This window comes from Mytilus californianus, unplaced genomic scaffold (genome assembly GCF_021869535.1).
Source record: "Mytilus californianus isolate M0D057914Y unplaced genomic scaffold, xbMytCali1.0.p SCAF_11, whole genome shotgun sequence".
In the NCBI taxonomy this organism is placed as follows: Eukaryota; Metazoa; Mollusca; class Bivalvia; order Mytilida; family Mytilidae; genus Mytilus; species Mytilus californianus.
The window spans coordinates 5,215,490-5,233,151 of record NW_026262593.1 but is presented as its reverse complement, the minus strand read 5'-3'; the positions used below and the strand labels follow the sequence as shown (position 1 = coordinate 5,233,151).

The window sequence follows — 17,662 nt, the reverse complement described above, 5'->3', positions numbered from 1 at the left end:
ACAAACAAACATTTGTAAATCTTTAATGGCGTGAACGGATCGACAGATATCTGTTTATATGTATATACAAATATCTGATGACAACATAATATGTTCTACATTTCCTTGAATATAAATATTTTTAATGGATAAATATAACTTTGTAATATCTTAATTCTTTGATACGAATGTAATGTTTACCATGATTTGAACAGCATTTATATACATATATCCTTTTAAATTTTGAATGGGCAAAATTCATATCATCAAACTCCACGGGTACAGTTACTCTGTTGTGACGAAATCCAAACAGCGATTAAATTTTGATGTGAAAAGCAATGATTTTTGTTTTTTCTCTTTGTATCTGTATAATTGTTGTTTTCTTTATTGTACTTTGAGATATCAATCTCGGGGCTGTTTATGTACTTTGAGATATCAATCTCGGGGCTGTTTATGTACTTTGAGATATCAATCTCGGGGCTGTTTATGTACTTTGAGATATCAATCTCGGGGCTGTTTATGTACTTTGAGATATCAATCTCGGGGCTGTTTATGTACTTTGAGATATCAATCTCGGGGCTGTTTATCGTCACTTAGTACAGTAGTAAGTCTAAGTTACAATGGCGTCAATTAAAATATCAGTTTGAGTACAACTGACAGTCGTTAAAGAAAAGTTTACACCGATGCTATATGAAATAATTATAACAAAACTCGTCAAAAACACGAGAGACGTCACGGTTGATTCTGAGAGGAACGGTGACTATTTTAAACATTTGCGGAAATTATGTTCCCAATGACAACTTATTATCGACACACTTCAGTATGCACCCAAGTATAATAATTTTTTGATTACAAAAGAGGGACGAAAGATACCAGAGGGACAGTCAAACAACCTGTTCCAACGTCAATTGTGAATATGAATGAATTACAAATACATATACCATTGGATGTTCTGCGACCAACAACGATTTATCGATGCTTCCTATAAAAAAAACTTAGTAATTAGTCGATGCACAACTGTTCTTAAATTTTGAGACACGTTATGAGCAAAAGAATTTTAAAAATAAATTTATTATATGTTTAACAATGATACAATTATTTCATGTCTAATGTTTAACGGAACTTAAACCCTTAGAAAGATGTTAATGATTTTTACTTGAAATATATAATTGTCAGTCGATATTTACGGAATGATGTCCGTGGGCGGAGAGTGTACTACACAGGCTTACAAATGTGTTCACTATACATGTAGTATAACGAACCTACCAAACTAGTCTTCTATTTCAAAAGAAACTTTGATGTTTTGCTCATTCTAGTTACTCCCACATTATGTTATATAAACCGTTAATTGCTTTTATGCTTTGAATATACGTGAACTATTGGTCGCTATACGAAAAACATCAACAATAACATTTTTCATCTACTTTGCCTTTTGTAACTTTTGTAAATCTATACCGCCAACAATATACAGTCTTCATCAGATTTCTATCAAACTATAAATTGTCCGTAGTCTAGATATGTTATAAATTCATTTAATACAAACTGTTCATTTTTTCAATCATCAATACCATGTTGAATTCCATAACTGAAAAAAAACCATTAAAACTGACGAGGTATCTAAACAGAGAGGCGAAAGATACCAAAGGACATTCAAACTCATAAGTAGAAAATAAACTGACAATGCCATGGCTAAAGAAGAAAAGGACTAAAAGACAAACAACAGTATACAAAACACAAAAAAGAAAACTTAAGACTGAGCAACACGAACCCCACAAAAAACCAGGGATGATACCAGGTGCTCCGGAGGGTAAGCAGATCTCGCTCCACACGTTGTAATTACACTTAGTCTAATAATTTGAAATGTAAAGCTTCTCACTTTAATTTGGATGTGTGGAATAAGAAAGACTTCAAAGAACGTACAACAAAAAGGAACAAGAAAGGGGCAGTTGTCTGTTTATAGCATTATTATAAATAAAAAACACAAGTAAAACAATATCATTGAGATCGATTCCGGTATTTATTGTAGAAAGTATTACATTTATGACGTATAGCAATAATATAGAGGGGTCGATGATGAATTAAATGCTGAATGTGTTTAAAGTTGATAAGCGCTGTACATGTATGAGCTTGTAATGTGACGTCTACCTTATATTTTTCCTTGTTTTGTAAGTCAGTTTCAAATCATTGAAACTATACTGACATTAAAACAAATTAAAATTGATCAATATTAATGATAAAATTACAGAAAAGTGTTAAGTTTTTACGGCGATTACTTCCTAAAAAAAGTGCATGAAATTTTTATAGCTGAAAAAGATATATGCCGAGTACAGAAATAGTAACTACAACAACATTTGGTAGGATCGTAGAGGAAGCTCCGGTCGGTGCCATGTCAACAATTGTTTCCGATGGAATCCTCACCCAGAAAGTGTTGAAAGACTCAACAGCTGTCGCTCTGAAATTATATATACAAAAAATTACAAATTTGTACATTAACTCTTGCAATATTTTCAAAATTTTCTTTTAAAAATGTACAAAACAATATTATTTTTTTGCATTTAGGCTTACATGCCAAAAAACTGTTAATTGTTTAGATATTGAAGTTTAATCAGAACTTTCATGAAAAATAAACAATTAAAATGGCTAATTTCTGATGTGTACAAATGTGTAAAAAGACTTACGTTTAACTATAATAAAAGCTATAAAATATACACCAATAATTTCTAAAAATTTCTTATATTCGAACTTTATTTGTAGTCGCACATTGAAGCTTACTTAGTTTGCATCCATGTCCAGTGCACAATGTTAAAACAATATTGTCGACATCGCGATATTTACAATGTTAACACGATATCGTGTCAACATCGTTTATATTGTATGAACTCTTATATATTGTTTACATCGTTGACATCGTTAACATCGCGATGTATACAATGTTGTAAAGATATCGTGTTTACATCGTTTACATCGCGATATCAACAATGTTAACACTATATTGTGTCAACATCGTTTACATTGTAACAGCTGTTTTATACTGTTTACATCGTTTACATCGTATACATCGCGATGTATACGATGTAGTAACGATGTAGAGTTTACATCGTTTACATAGCGATGTTAACAATGTTAACAAGATATATTGTCAACATCGTTTACATTGTAACAACTCTTATACACTGTTTACATCGTTGACATCGTTAACATCGAGATGTATATAATGTATTATCAATATCGTGTTTACATCATTTGCATTGTAGTGTGCACGATATGGTGTCAACATTATTTATAATGTTTGAAATGTAATAAAATGTTTACATCGTTTACATCGATATATTACAATTTATTAACGATATATTATGGATTACAAATGTTTCAATTTTTGTGATTGGATAACAACACGGAGATGTCAGTATATATTCAGGAAACTGTCGGGATATATACTACATTTTTTATCCCAATTGGAACATCAACAACGTCATCATAGCAAACGTTACTATATGACGTAGTCTTAAGCTATGCAGAACACTTAAAGAATGTTAGAGGCTCTAAGAGGGAAAATAATGACGTGTATCCGTCAATAATATGTATTTAATTTAAAACCACACTATTTACACATTCAATACTAAAGTAATGTCTTCAAGTGCTATTACAAATTATTGTATATATGATAGAATTATTTTCACAGCAAATTATAAAATGCTCTCCATATGCGGAAATTATCAAGTTGTTTTTTTCAGTATTTATTGTTGTTAAAAAAACCCATAAAAAATACAAACGGTATACATGAAATCTAAAAACTTTATTGAAAAATATTAATGAAGAAAAAAAATATTTGAGAAGATGGAAAACTTGTATTTAAAAGAATTACACAAAATATTAAGAAATAATAAACATGTACTGAATATATATATACTGCGTAGTGAATGTTTAACAAATACCTGGTATTGGTAAAAAAAATTGGCAGGGATTATCAGTAATATATGTGTAATTCGGGTTTCAGACAGGGTACATAATGTGACATTCCCGGGTTAGGGTTTATACGTTGTGAATGATGTAAACAGAAAGGTATAGACTTTATATACAACACAAACACGATGTTGACACGATATTGTCAACATCACGATGTATACCATGTGAACGATGTAAACAAAAAGGTATAGACTTTGTATACAATATAAACACGATATTGACACGATATTGTAAACATTGCGATGTATACGATGTGAACAATGTAAACAGAAAGGTATAGACTCTACATACAACATATACATGATGTTGACACGATATTGTTAACATTGCGATGTATACGATGTGAACGATGTAAACACAAAGGTATAGACTTGTTACATAACATTAATACGTTGTAAATGATGTAGACGATGTATACACGATAGTGTCAACATCCCGATTTATACGATGTGAACGATATAAACAGAAAGGTATAGACTCTATTATAGGATTAAACGCCTTTTTAAAGGAATTTATTGGTGAATAAACTCGACCAATTCACTCACAAAACAAATAAAAGTCCGAAGGACTTTTATGATATGTTTGTGAGTGACTTGGTCCAGTTTATACACCAATAAATTCCTTTAAAATAGCGTTTAATCCTTATAATTCTTTAAAAATGGAGATAAGGAATTCATTTTTCCACACTCGTAACATCTATCACACGTAAATTGTATATTTGTGTCATTGAATTGGCCTGGCGCATGAATATATTTGTTGGTTAACGCAAAATTATGTACTCCATGAAATTTGCTATCTGATAATAAATAAACTGCAAAAACACTTATTGTCATTCAAAAGTGTTTATTATTTAAATTAATGATTAACTCGAAGTGAAAATACATTTTGTTAACGTCGAGCCGGATTGTGTTATTATCGCCGCCATCTTGTTTACATTGGTTACGAAAAGAAGTTCGGTCAACGTCGTCTATCGAAAAATAATCAACGTCAAGAACAACTACCGGAAGTCCTCTCGACCAATCATATCAACGTATTCCCTAATATGCAAATCATATAAGAATTATATACAACATAAACACGATGTTGCCACGATATTGTCAACATCACGATGTATACGGTGTGAACGATGTAAACACAAAAGTATAGACTTGGTACACACCATTAATACGATGTTGACTATGTGAACGATGTAAACACGATATTGTCAGCATCACGATGTATACGATGAGAACGATGTAAACACAAAGGTATAGACTCGATATACAATATAAACACGATGTTGACACGATATTGTTAACATTGCGATGTATACGATGTAAATAGAAAGGTATAGACTCTATGTATACAACATAAACACGATGTTGACACGATATTGTCAACATCACGATGTATACGATGTGAACGATGTAAACACAAAGGTACAGAACATATATATAGATAGAATACAATGTAAACACAATAATGACATGATAAAGTAGACATTGCGATGTTGACAATATCGACAAAACATCGTGCACTGGACATACTTCTTGTTTTTAGCTTAAAAAGCTGAAGTACACTTTTAAACAGAATCAGATTGAAGTACTCAAACTCTTTGATAGATTAAAACAAGAAGGTGCATATGTCGAAACAAGTGGCAGCTGCTCCCTGGAGTACAAAGTGTATCATTTAATTTTGACAGCAGCATAAGGATAATATAGAAATGCTACTAGACAACTTTACAACCAAATCAATTTTTAATAGAATTAGATATTAGATTTTTGTGTGCATAGATATAATATATTTTATTTAGAAGTGGTAAACAAATCAGCAACTTTGGTGTAATGTCAAATATTAATTTAGCGAAAACTTAAATATACCTCCATATGTCTTTTTTGTTTTTTCTAAATGTTGATTGGCTGTTAACTAAATAAAATGAACCCCACAACTTTCTATCAATTTTAAAGTATATGCTTACACAATTGTTATATTTCCTCTAGATGTGGCAGGCGCAGTAAACTGAAAAGTAACACTGTCTTTCGGAGAAGCTTCTGTGTGTGTTACGGCATCATTCTGCAAATATAAAAAAAATGTTGGTTATTTCATATCATTTATGCAAATGAACATTTTATCTCTCGCTCTCGGAACAATGAAGTAAAAGAAGTTGGCACCAATTTTAACAGGATTTTTTATAAGAAAATTCACGACGGAATAAGGGAATAACATCTTCGAAATCTTGTTTAAAGTTTGTATTTGCTTTCACAGCTAATCAATATGCCTTAACATCTTTGCTAAACACATACTTTCATGATGACGCATGGATCTTATATATTGGTAATGTTACGGCGTATTGTTACCATTTGATCTTGCCTTTAAAGTAAAACAACCACTACAGTGCATTCCTGCTGAAACGTACAGGTTACTGTCACGTACAGATTTATCCATTTTCTTGGTGACGTGTATCAATTATACATTGCTGCGATATTGACTTTTGTGCTGGCTGAGACGGAAACATTCAATCAATCAATCAATTACTCGATCAATCAATCAATCAATCAATCAATCAATCAATCAATCAATCAATTAATCGATCGATAATCTATGATGTTCAACTTTATAAACTTTGACACCCGACACGCAAAACATCCAAACCAAACTAAGAACTTAGTGTTATTATGATCAAACATATTTTCATATTTTTCATATCGGGGCTTTTTATAGTCGATCATACGGTATAGGTTTTTTTCATTGTTGAAGACCGTACGGTTGCCTATAATTGCTTACATCCACTTCATTTGAACTTAGTTGGAATGTTCTCTCATTGGCTATCATACCACATCTCCTTATTTTTATAAACATAAAAAATAACTTCAATTACAAATTTCATTTATACATAAATGATATGGTTTGCAAAACGCTATTTGATATAGCCTAAGCAGGATAAAATTAATTCGATTTAATATCAACCTTACTTACCGGATTATCACATTGTAAGAATTTAGAATTCTGTATCAGTGCGAAGCCTGGAATTTTTGTTCCATCCTGGTTTCTGGCTTGAATAAAAAATCCTTTGAACTGGTTTGTCGCGGTTCTCGATAAGTTTACTAAAAAAAAAAAAAAAAAAAAAATTCAGTCCATGAAACAACACTTAAACTGAAGGCGTTTCTAAACATATATACACCTGTAAAATAAACCACAAGTACGTTAAAACTTTTCGAATATTGGCCACCCCACCCCCATTCCGAAACATGTTTAAAAGTTATTTCCAGATGTCATATTCCTATAGAACTCATCCATCTTTAGTTCGTTTATAAATGGAATTAACAATATAAAAACGAAATTTGTTGATTATTGTCAAATGTAAAGTGTGGTGATACTTTTTTCAACAAGAAACTAAAAACTCTTTACAACTTTTTCTCTGGAGTAATCTATCATATTAGTTTATATGATGATATATATGACTGGTAAATCTTTTGTTATACTGTCATAAATAATTATGAATTTGGTAGTTGATATGTACAAATCAAGCGTCTTAAAATTTGGAGCTTTGATGGTTTATGGTGGCAAATACGGTATTTCATGTCTGACTCTTAAAGTTCACAATAAAAATCACAGAAACAAACGACAGACCAGTTAACAATATGTTTTACCATTGGTTAATTCACGTACACACAAATAAATATACGTAGACCACTTTTACTGATCTACAAGTAGATACACTAGAATAGAGAAAAGAATTTATTCCTTAAACGGGCAATTTACAAAATGTCCTCTTTACAGTTCTATTTGTGTACTTCCTAATCCGAACAACATCAAATTATAATCAACGAAAGATGGCTAAACACTGACAAATTGGTAGATTTGATAAAATGTATTTGTGACTATTTATAAACCATTTACTATTATGTAATGCATCATGATGTTTCTGGTGAAATGTCTGTACTATACTTATATATCATTGTATATTTCAATGGCATTTAAAATACTATTGTTTGTTCTAAACCGACCGTGAAATTTAGAAATATTGTTTGGCTCTTTGTTTTTTTTTAATATTTCGGATATGTTGCTCTTTTTGGTGTCATCACGATTTTCCAACACTGTTAACGTTCGAACCCCATTATTCGACAATTGAATAATCCGAAACTAGATTACCTTCAATTAACCATTAACCATTATATGTTTGTCCGCTGTTCATAAAATGATAGTTTCTTAACATGTTTTATGTAAATGATTAAAGCCAAAATTAATACCTGTAATTACATCACCTCCTGCGTACATTGTCTTATCTAGAGTAATTTGGAATGGCGGTGCACTGGTCTGAGCGCTGTTTCCCGAATGTTGTGGAATCATATTATTGCATGCTCCATTTAATGCTCCTCCTGATGTTCCATGTACATATGAGCAACATGACAATAACAAGAGAATATGTAGGCATACTACTTTCATTGTGATGCAGCAATGTTAAGATTTGTTCTGTAAAAAAAAGCACAATGGCGCATAACATATTATTTAAACAATGCTCCCCTGCAGATCCGTAAAACGTGATTGCATCATTGTCGGTGTGTTACATTGTTACTTGAGAATATTACAATTGAAAACCCAAACGCAACTTTTTGCCATCAGCAAATGAAGTAACTTTGATTTGCATGTGTCCAAAATGAACCATTTGATATTCTTTAGATGTTATTTACATATAATAATTATGAATTAACCTTTGTTTATATTCTATAACGCAAACGCATTGACAATGATTATAATGACACTCAGATAGTCAATCTTGTCATCTTTCTTTACATTAAATAAAACACCTTAGAATCTAAACTGCTATCATTTACATTTAAATTGAAATAAATGTCTGAACAAACCTTTAAGGTCTTTATGTTAGTCCAGATACCTTAAACTAAGCTTTAAATGTTATTGATACACTTAAAGTGTTTGTATGATTTGGCATATTCATAAGGATATACACATGATTATAAGATGACCAAAACGGAACACAGAATTTAAATCACATCCCTAGATATAAACGACAGTTTCCTACGTCAAAGATTAATTTGAGTCATATACTTGAACATCTTAATTAACATGACCATTGTGTACTTATAAATGTAATAAGCAATTTTTTGATAATTTGCCATTTTAAATGCAAGATAGGCTGAAAATATTTCACGTTTAATCTCCTTACAAACGACTACGACTTACCAATGTTTTGCAGTCGATGTTTGATAATCGTAGTTTTACCAAACAGTACAAGAAACAGTGTAAATTCAAGATGGAAATTTCTTTTTATTTCAATTGTTTTTTTTATTTTGTGAGTTATAGTTTACAATTTTGTCAATAATATTATATTGATATCTGTTTACTGTTCTTTTTCGATTAAATATATTTCAATTGACCCCTTTGGTATTATATCTTATTTTCCCAATCACAACATTTTTACGATAAAAATACACTAAAAGTGAATGAACACGAAATATAGAGCCGATAATAATTATAAACGAAAGATGTCCGTCGTTGGGATAGGGCACTACAAAGGCTGGCAATACCAAAACAATGCGATGTGGTATGTTTACCAATGACACAGCTACAATGTATACACTTGACCAGAGTAAAAATGACACAGCTACAATGTATACACTTGACCAGAGTACAAATGACACAGTTACAATGTATACACTTGACCAGAGTACAAATGACACAGCTACAATGTATACACTTGATAAGAGTACAAATGACAGAGCTACAATGTATACACTTACAACTGACCAGAGTACAAATGACACAGCTACAATGTATACACTTGATCAGAGTACAAATGACACAGCTACAATGTATACACTTGACCAGAGTACAAATGACACAGCTACAATGTATACACTTGACCAGAGTACAAATGACACAGCTACAATGTATACACTTGATCAGAGTACAAATGACACAGCTACAATGTATACACTTACGACTGACCAGAGTACAAATGACACAGCTACAATGTATACACTTGATCAGAGTACAAATGACACAGCTACAATGTATACACTTGCGACTGACCAGAGTACAAATGACAATGTTACAATGTATACACTTGACCAGCGTACAAATGACACAGCTACAATGTATAAACTTGACCAGAGTACAAATGACACAGCTACAATGTATACACTAGATCAGAGTACAAATGACACAGCTACAATGTATACACTTGACCAGCGTACCAGCGTACAAATGACACAGCTACAATGTATACACTTGACCAGAGTACAAATGACACAGCTACAATGTATACACTTGACCAGCGTACAAATGACACAGCTGCAATGTATAAACGTGACCAGAGAACAAATGACACAGCTACAATGTATACACTTGACCAGAGTACAAATGACACAGCTACAATGTATACACTTGACCAGCGTACAAATGACACAGCTGCAATGTATAAACGTGACCAGAGTACAAATGACACAGCTACAATGTATACACTTGACCAGCGTACAAATGACACAGCTACAATGTATACACTTGACCAGAGTACAAATGACACAGCTACAATGTATACACTTGCGACTGACCAGAGTACAAATGACACAGCTACAATGTATACACTTGACCAGCGTACAAATGACACAGCTACAATGTATACACTTGACCAGAGTACAAATGACACAGCTACAATGTATACACGTGACCAGAGTACAAATTACACAGCTACAATGTATAAACGTGACCAGAGTACAAATGACACAGCTAAAATGTATGCACTTGACCAGAGTACAAATGACACAGCTACAATGTATACACTTGACCAGAGTACAAATGACACAGCTACAATGTATACACTTGATCAGAGTACAAATGACACAGCTACAATGTATACACTTGACCAGCGTACAAATGACACAGCTACAATGTATACACTTGACCAGAGTACAAATGACACAGTTACAATGTATACATTTGTGACTGACCAGAGTACAAATGGTGTGGATGTAAACAACTAAAGGTCACCACACGGCATTCAGCGATGACCAAAACACATACTGTATGCTAGTCAGCTATAAAAGGCACGTTGTAAAAGTATATAATAAACTGATTAACAATATGGAGAATACAAATGTTTTTTTTATTATCGTCTGTGAACCTACTAATCATACAATACACATGATTCAGATATTTAACTTTTTTATTTTTAGTTTTAGATGTGTACAATGAATTGTATTCTTACTTAATAAGGATTGAATTGTGCATTATGAGCACTATATAAGGTTTGAAAAACACATCTTTTATTTCGCGTCACGAACATTAGTAATTTTTTGGTGTTTTATTGTATAAGAAATTTCTCGTTTGGGGAAACAAATACTTTTTGAAGTTAACATTAGTGTATATGTTTGCTTCTTAACACACTTCAAGGGTGTTTTTCCTTCAAGTACATACACATCAGAAAACATTATTGATTGACTGGTTATCTTTTTGTGTAACGTTCAGTAGCAAACAGTTCATGCATATTCTCGGAAAATACATTAGGAAAATAAAGTGGTAGTGTTTGTAAAGTGTGTCGATCGAGATTAATGACGTGAAAATTACCTTTTGGATTAAGTAAGTATTTTTTTCTTTGGAAGCTATGGACCTCTCAAAGAGTTGTCACAAAGGTTCATGAACATGCAAAGATCGACCTGCCCGACGTTACCGCGTATTAATTGATCTCCGCATAACCAAACATACTCTCCAACAACATTGGTTCCAATGTAGAACGGAAAAAAGTCCGAATGATCATATTTCTATACCCAAGTCGTTCCATCGGGCCCTATCGATATTACACTGTAGAGCGACAGGATTTCATGTCAGCAATTTAAGTACTTCAAGATGGAGAAAATTATGAAAGCTTAATTGTTTTTCATAAATTGACTATGTCGTAGTTTTTCATAATATTTTTGTCTTATTTTCATATATTCTATACCAACTGCTTTACCACTCAATATTAAATAAACTCATCTATATATATCTAGCTATGTTTTCTTGTTTTGAAAATTGATTTTTAATAAAATAAGGTAACATTTAAAACTACAGATCTTGTGTGGCGTTTTGTTCTGCAACTGTTATCAGACAAAAATGTAAAATTGATAAATCGCTCGTTCGATGGCACCTCTTGTCTTTATGTGTCCTGAACTATTAATGAGCTGCGTCGGGGATAGAAATCGACCTTGTGCAAATGAATATCAATACATCTGTTAACTTATTTCTGGTTGAAATAATCTGTACGGGAAGCCTCTAACTGTTTGAAAATGAGTTGTTATAAGAACCCTACAAAACAGAGCATAATTCATCTTTTATTTCGTATTTGAATGTACCAAGTCAATCAAAGTCTTATACAAGTACATGTATACATTCACTTGCATAAGGTCGATCTCTATCCGACGCAGCTCATTTGTTGATAGGCTTATGAAAAATACTAACTCGAACACAATGGCTTCCCAATTATCAGTTTATTTCGTTACAATTAATTATACACAGATTAAACAAATCCGCAGCGATCTTAATTATAAAAGTTTTCTAAACGACTGAAGTAACCAAACAAATTTACAGTCATTTATTATATATGATTTGAAAAAGAATTCTTAACAAAACTTTTTTACTCAAAATGCTGTAAACAACACTAGGCTAATGTCAAGCTTTTAATACATTTACACTTCTGAGTGGTAATTAATTACTGCTAATAATCATAAGAACATACGAATGCGGATATTAAGATGCCTAAACCGGAATAAACAAATTAGATGTTATCTTATCATATTAACGACTTTTTTTTAACCAACGAGTAAAATGTCTTGATTCAGATACTTAACAATCATTAAATACATTACTCGGCTGTTCTTATTCGTTTTATTACCATCATGAAAAACAGAGATTGAGGTAAAAGTCAGTTAGACAGCAACCCAAAAAATAATAACCAAATAAAAGACACTAGACAGTCGTCAACTGTAAACAGGTGTCTCTACAATATGTCAAGGTCAAAACTAATTTATAAACAGAAAATATCAACACCAAACCGTCTAAGTAGTAAAATACATTAAGACATGATAAAAGAAAAACACAGCCGAGGTTACTGATTTGGAACAGTCATAATACGTTGCTGAATTTAAGTACACTGTGACTTGGAATAACACTAACGGTAACAATGTTACTGCACCAGATGCGCATTTCGATAATATATGTCTCTTTAGTGTTGTTCGAGGCCAAAATATTTGAAAAAGCAAACTTTTACAAACGTTGAAGAGCTGATCAAACCAAAAATTTCCTAAATTGTAGACAAATCCAGACTGGCATAATTATGTGGCTTAATTTAAGGTGGTACCTAACACTACAGGGAGATAACTCTGTAAAAATCAGCTAAACGTTTTAATTACTTTGTATTGTTAAGGAAATATTAAGCTTCTCAATGATCAAAATTAGTGTTTGTCAAACTGCTATATAACCAATGAAATTTTTCTGATAAAGTGGTTGGTTGAAATTTTTTGAAATTTTTATATTTTTGTCAAAAGGTCAAAGTAAACATTTTGTCAAAATTTTATGAAAATTAAACGAGCCAAATTAATTTTAGTCAAGGTGTTGGGTACCACCTTAAGTAGTTTTTAGACTCAACTCCCTCCTTTTCAATCCTTACATCTATCAGTGAACTAAAACCAAGTATATATGTACGTAAAACAACATACAATAAGTATTAGTAAAGAAAAGGCCATTAAATGTAAAATGACGATAAGATACCAAAACACGAGTACAAACAAAATACATTTTGTAGTTACAAACAATATTACACGGTACCCAATTATGGCTAAACGTCCTTAACCTGCTGATATTAAATCATGCCATCCCACACTCTATTATTTTACTTATTTTTATCTTCTACTTTTAAAATATTAGACCTTCGGAATCTCTTTTAGCTTCGTTTCTTTACAAACGTCCAGGATCTTGCAGCGTTTTGTTGTTTCTAGATTGTTAAACGATTTTTACATGCAAAGTTGGAGTTGCTTACATCCATGTTATTTTAACTTCTTTTACAAAAAAAAAACCATATTACTTGCACTACATCTATATTGATATCCCCTTATTATTATTGCATTATAATACATTACTCGCATTTCATTTTAAAGAGGCAGACTTACATTTAGACTATAAAGATACACAATAGGCATTCATAAAGTGGACTGAAAATAAATCTTAACACTCGTAGAACATTAGTTAAATTTTCTGTTCAGCTTATTCACTATTCTATATATACTTTGAAGGAAGTTATGCGAAAGTCAATGCTTAGTCTGTTAGATCTGAAATTCATTTGGTTTATACAATTCTCAGTAGTGATTTATTGAATTCTTCAACATTGCCAAGAGTATGGTACAATGAGTTTTATTCAAATTTTCAATTATAATTAATAATATGAATATTTAAAATTTTAATCCTGTTAAGACAGAATATTTTCTGTCATGTATATATATAAGGACCTTTTGAATCTGAAAATAAAGGTTATATTATATTATATTTTCTTTTCTTATTTCACTTATTTGGACTCTTGTCTTCGAAATGTTGTTGTCGAGGATTTCTATATGCATTTTAGTAGTGCTCCGGTACAGAAAAAGACGAAATGCTGTAACTTTTGACCATAAGGTGACCAAAACAAAGTTTCACGTCCACGCATGCTATTTTTTACATGTCAATATTAATGATATGCTTAAAAGCTTTGAGTACATAGGTAAAGTGATAGTCCAATTGAGCTAAAATAAGAAAATAATTCACATGACACGCCAAGGCATAGACAGAAGTTCTAGGCCCAGAGCACTTTATTCCTCAAACCGAACTCATGCTAAGTTTCTAGTGACAGTCCAAACTTTGGTTCATGCGGACATGTGTCTCAAACATAAGAGGACAATTGATCACTTATTCATTTTTTTAATGTCCTCAATATGTGTGAAATATTTCCACTGGATGATTAATAAATAGGTCATAGACATCTACAAGGTTATTATTTTTCTTGTAAAAAATCCGGAGTTTATACTCGCTGCTATATTCGTCTGTTCGTCCATCATGTTTATAACAAACATTTATCGGACGATAACCTTTAACAGTTAGTTAGACCATATGACTTTGCAATAACTATCTTCCATGAAATATAGATCAGGTTTCATTTTCACTGTTAAAAGTTATAGTTTATGACTAAATAAAATCATCAAATGGAGATGGGGGCATTGTGTCAACAACCCAAGACACAAACAAACAAACGGTTTTTGGACGAGTGGTTACCCGTATATATACAATTACTTCGTCACGAGCAGATATCTCAACACTACGATATTTTATCTTAAGGATGTTCGCTCCTCTTGTTTTTGAATTTTTGCCAGGTATTCGGAATCCTCTGGTTTTATCCATGTAGTGCCATTAAAAATTTTTGCCCACTAACCCCTACTTTTCTTTTCATAATTTGATTAAATATAGTTTAAAATGCCATCTTTGAAAATCTTATTAAATCCTTGTTATTTTTTTATACTTTTAGATAGAAAAAAGGTGCCAATGTTAAATGTATGAAAAATCTAGAGAGAATCATTTCCCGCCAAATTTTCAATGGCTTATATCTCGAAAACAAGCACACGGACCCTTCATTTTTATCTGCTTTTTTAGTTCCTTTATTTATATACTATCAATTTATAACAGACTTTTAAAAAGCTTATTATTTTGAAACAGAGTAGCGAACATCCTTAATGTCTAAAGGATGGTAACATCGGCTATTAAAGAAATGGTAGAAATTCGGAATCAAAGACGTCTCCATCTAAAATCCTGGTTTGGAAGTTCACCCATAATAACCCATCAGGGTATAATACCCAAGCTTGTCTTATCCCTGCCTATCAACACATACACTTGCACCACAGTGCAGGCTTCGCTAATGCCGCAGAGCGTTTGTTTTCTGTGTCACATGGCACTTAATGTTTTCTGCGTCACATGACATTTCATGTTTTCGGAATCATATGACACTTTATGTTTTTTGTGTCACATGACACTTCATGTTTTCTGTGTCACATTCTTACTTCTTATTTGTTATAATTATTTTGTTCTTCAAATTGAATTGATTTTTGTTACAAGCACTTCGTGAACATATTCTAAATAGATTAACTTTATTGAACGTATAAGAACATTGATCACAACTAGGTGAATGTTTTATATAAATGGAGACTTATATATGACTATACTATGCGTCTGGTATGTTTTACAGTTTTTGAAGCCGTTGGTACAGGTCGAACTTGGTTTTTATCAGTTATATATCAATGAGAGGTATTATATACATACATAGAACATAGAACATATTTTATTTATAACAGACGAAATTAGTGTTGAACAAATTAAACACAATACTTTTCAGAAATATACTTAGTTTATATGCGCCATACAAAACGATACTTTGATTAATATTGCTGTATCTTAAAATGTACTCGTATCCAACTGGTATTGTTTAAATATATATGTATTGTATATATTTTTGATATTGTAATTAATTATATAATTGCTGTCATCTTGAAATTTTGTATATTGTAATTATTTTGAGAGGATTATGTTAAGTTGTTATAACTTGTATCCAATCCTATTGTTTATTTAGACAACAAAATATGTTGAAACTAACTAAAAAGTAAAATAGCAAAAATACCGAACTCCAAGGAAAATTCAAAACGGAAAGTTCCTTATCAAATGGCAAAATCAAAAGCTCAAACACATCAAACAAATGGAAAACAACTGTCATATTCCTGACCTGGTACAGGCATTTCCTTATGTAGAAAATGGTGGATTAAACCTGATTTTATAGCTAGCGAAACCTCGCACTTGTATGACAGTATGACTAAATACATGCATACATTCAGGTTATTCGGTTGTTTCTTTTCTGGTTTAAAAAAAAATATTTTTGCCATCATTTTTTTCAAGGAAACGAAATGTTAGAATGAAATGAATGAATATCGTATTTACAAGACGATGGATGGTAGCTAGTCTGTTGTGATGGGTTGTCGTGACATTCTGGTGTTTTTTTCCCACCTGGGTTGCGATATAAAAAAAAAGTATATTAATTTCTTCTATAAATATGAGAGACATATCAAAAGTATATGTACTTTACATGTTTAAGATAGTACATGTATATAAAATACTTACGTATATTAAAATGAAACATCTGTTGGAATGTCGTCACTCTAAATCGATTATTGTTTTATAGTATAAAGGTCTTAATGGACATTGATTTATTTTTATTACATAGACATTTTTTTATATGATGCAGAATTGATTTAAATTGAATATGACACCTGTCATTTCATATGGCTACTATAATCCCATTGCATTTAAGATGTTTAATTTTTTTATAAATCTGATGGATAGATTTCTCATCGGCAACCATACAACATCTCCTTATTTTTATATAACATGTTAAACAACCGGTAAGAGTGTTGGCGTAGTCCAAATCACCATGTCATGTACAGAGGAGGGTAAAGTCATATCTAATATCATCGTCCTGAATATGTCTGTCGTATTTGCGTTTGGACATTAATCAGTTATTATTTATTCGATCTAATTTACCAGAAAAGATTTCACAAAAACACTGAAAAAATAGGAATATCAAAGCATCTAAATTGGTGGAAAAATTGACACCAAATCTAATTAAGATTAACATACATCAAGAATTGTATTTATAATATTCATTTACATTAAGTAGTTA

General features: G+C 31.6%; 1 protein-coding gene across 3 annotated transcripts; it reads right to left on the bottom strand.

The window, feature by feature from the left end:
* Window positions 1-1,977: 1,977 nt before the first annotated feature.
* Window positions 1,978-17,123, bottom strand: LOC127719430 (putative ferric-chelate reductase 1). Of its 3 annotated transcripts, none has more exons than XM_052225528.1 (5): window positions 17,104-17,123; window positions 8,175-8,397; window positions 6,901-7,028; window positions 5,903-5,997; window positions 1,978-2,431 (listed from the first exon to the last, which is right to left on the bottom strand). In XM_052225528.1, the coding sequence occupies exons 2-5, from the start codon at window positions 8,368-8,370 to the stop codon at window positions 2,278-2,280; spliced, it is 573 nt and encodes a 190-aa protein (XP_052081488.1). In that variant the 5' UTR covers window positions 8,371-8,397; window positions 17,104-17,123; the 3' UTR covers window positions 1,978-2,277. The 3 variants fall into 3 exon arrangements, with proteins under 3 accessions (XP_052081488.1, XP_052081486.1, XP_052081487.1); XM_052225526.1 differs by lacking the exon at window positions 17,104-17,123 and adding an exon at window positions 8,790-8,936; XM_052225527.1 differs by lacking the exon at window positions 17,104-17,123 and adding an exon at window positions 8,637-8,708.
* Window positions 17,124-17,662: the final 539 nt, after the last annotated feature.

Excerpts from the sequence above, each read along its gene's own strand:
- LOC127719430 (XM_052225528.1), bottom strand. The coding sequence starts at position 8,370 with ATGAAAGTAGTATGCCTACATATTCTCTTGTTATTGTCATGTTGCTCA. Across the intron at positions 7,029-8,174 it reads AGGAGGTGATGTAATTACAG|TAAACTTATCGAGAACCGCG; the intron begins GTATTAATTTTG and ends TTTTTTTTTTAG. Across the intron at positions 2,432-5,902 it reads AGAGGAAATATAACAATTGT|AGCGACAGCTGTTGAGTCTT; the intron begins GTAAGCATATAC and ends ATATAATTTCAG.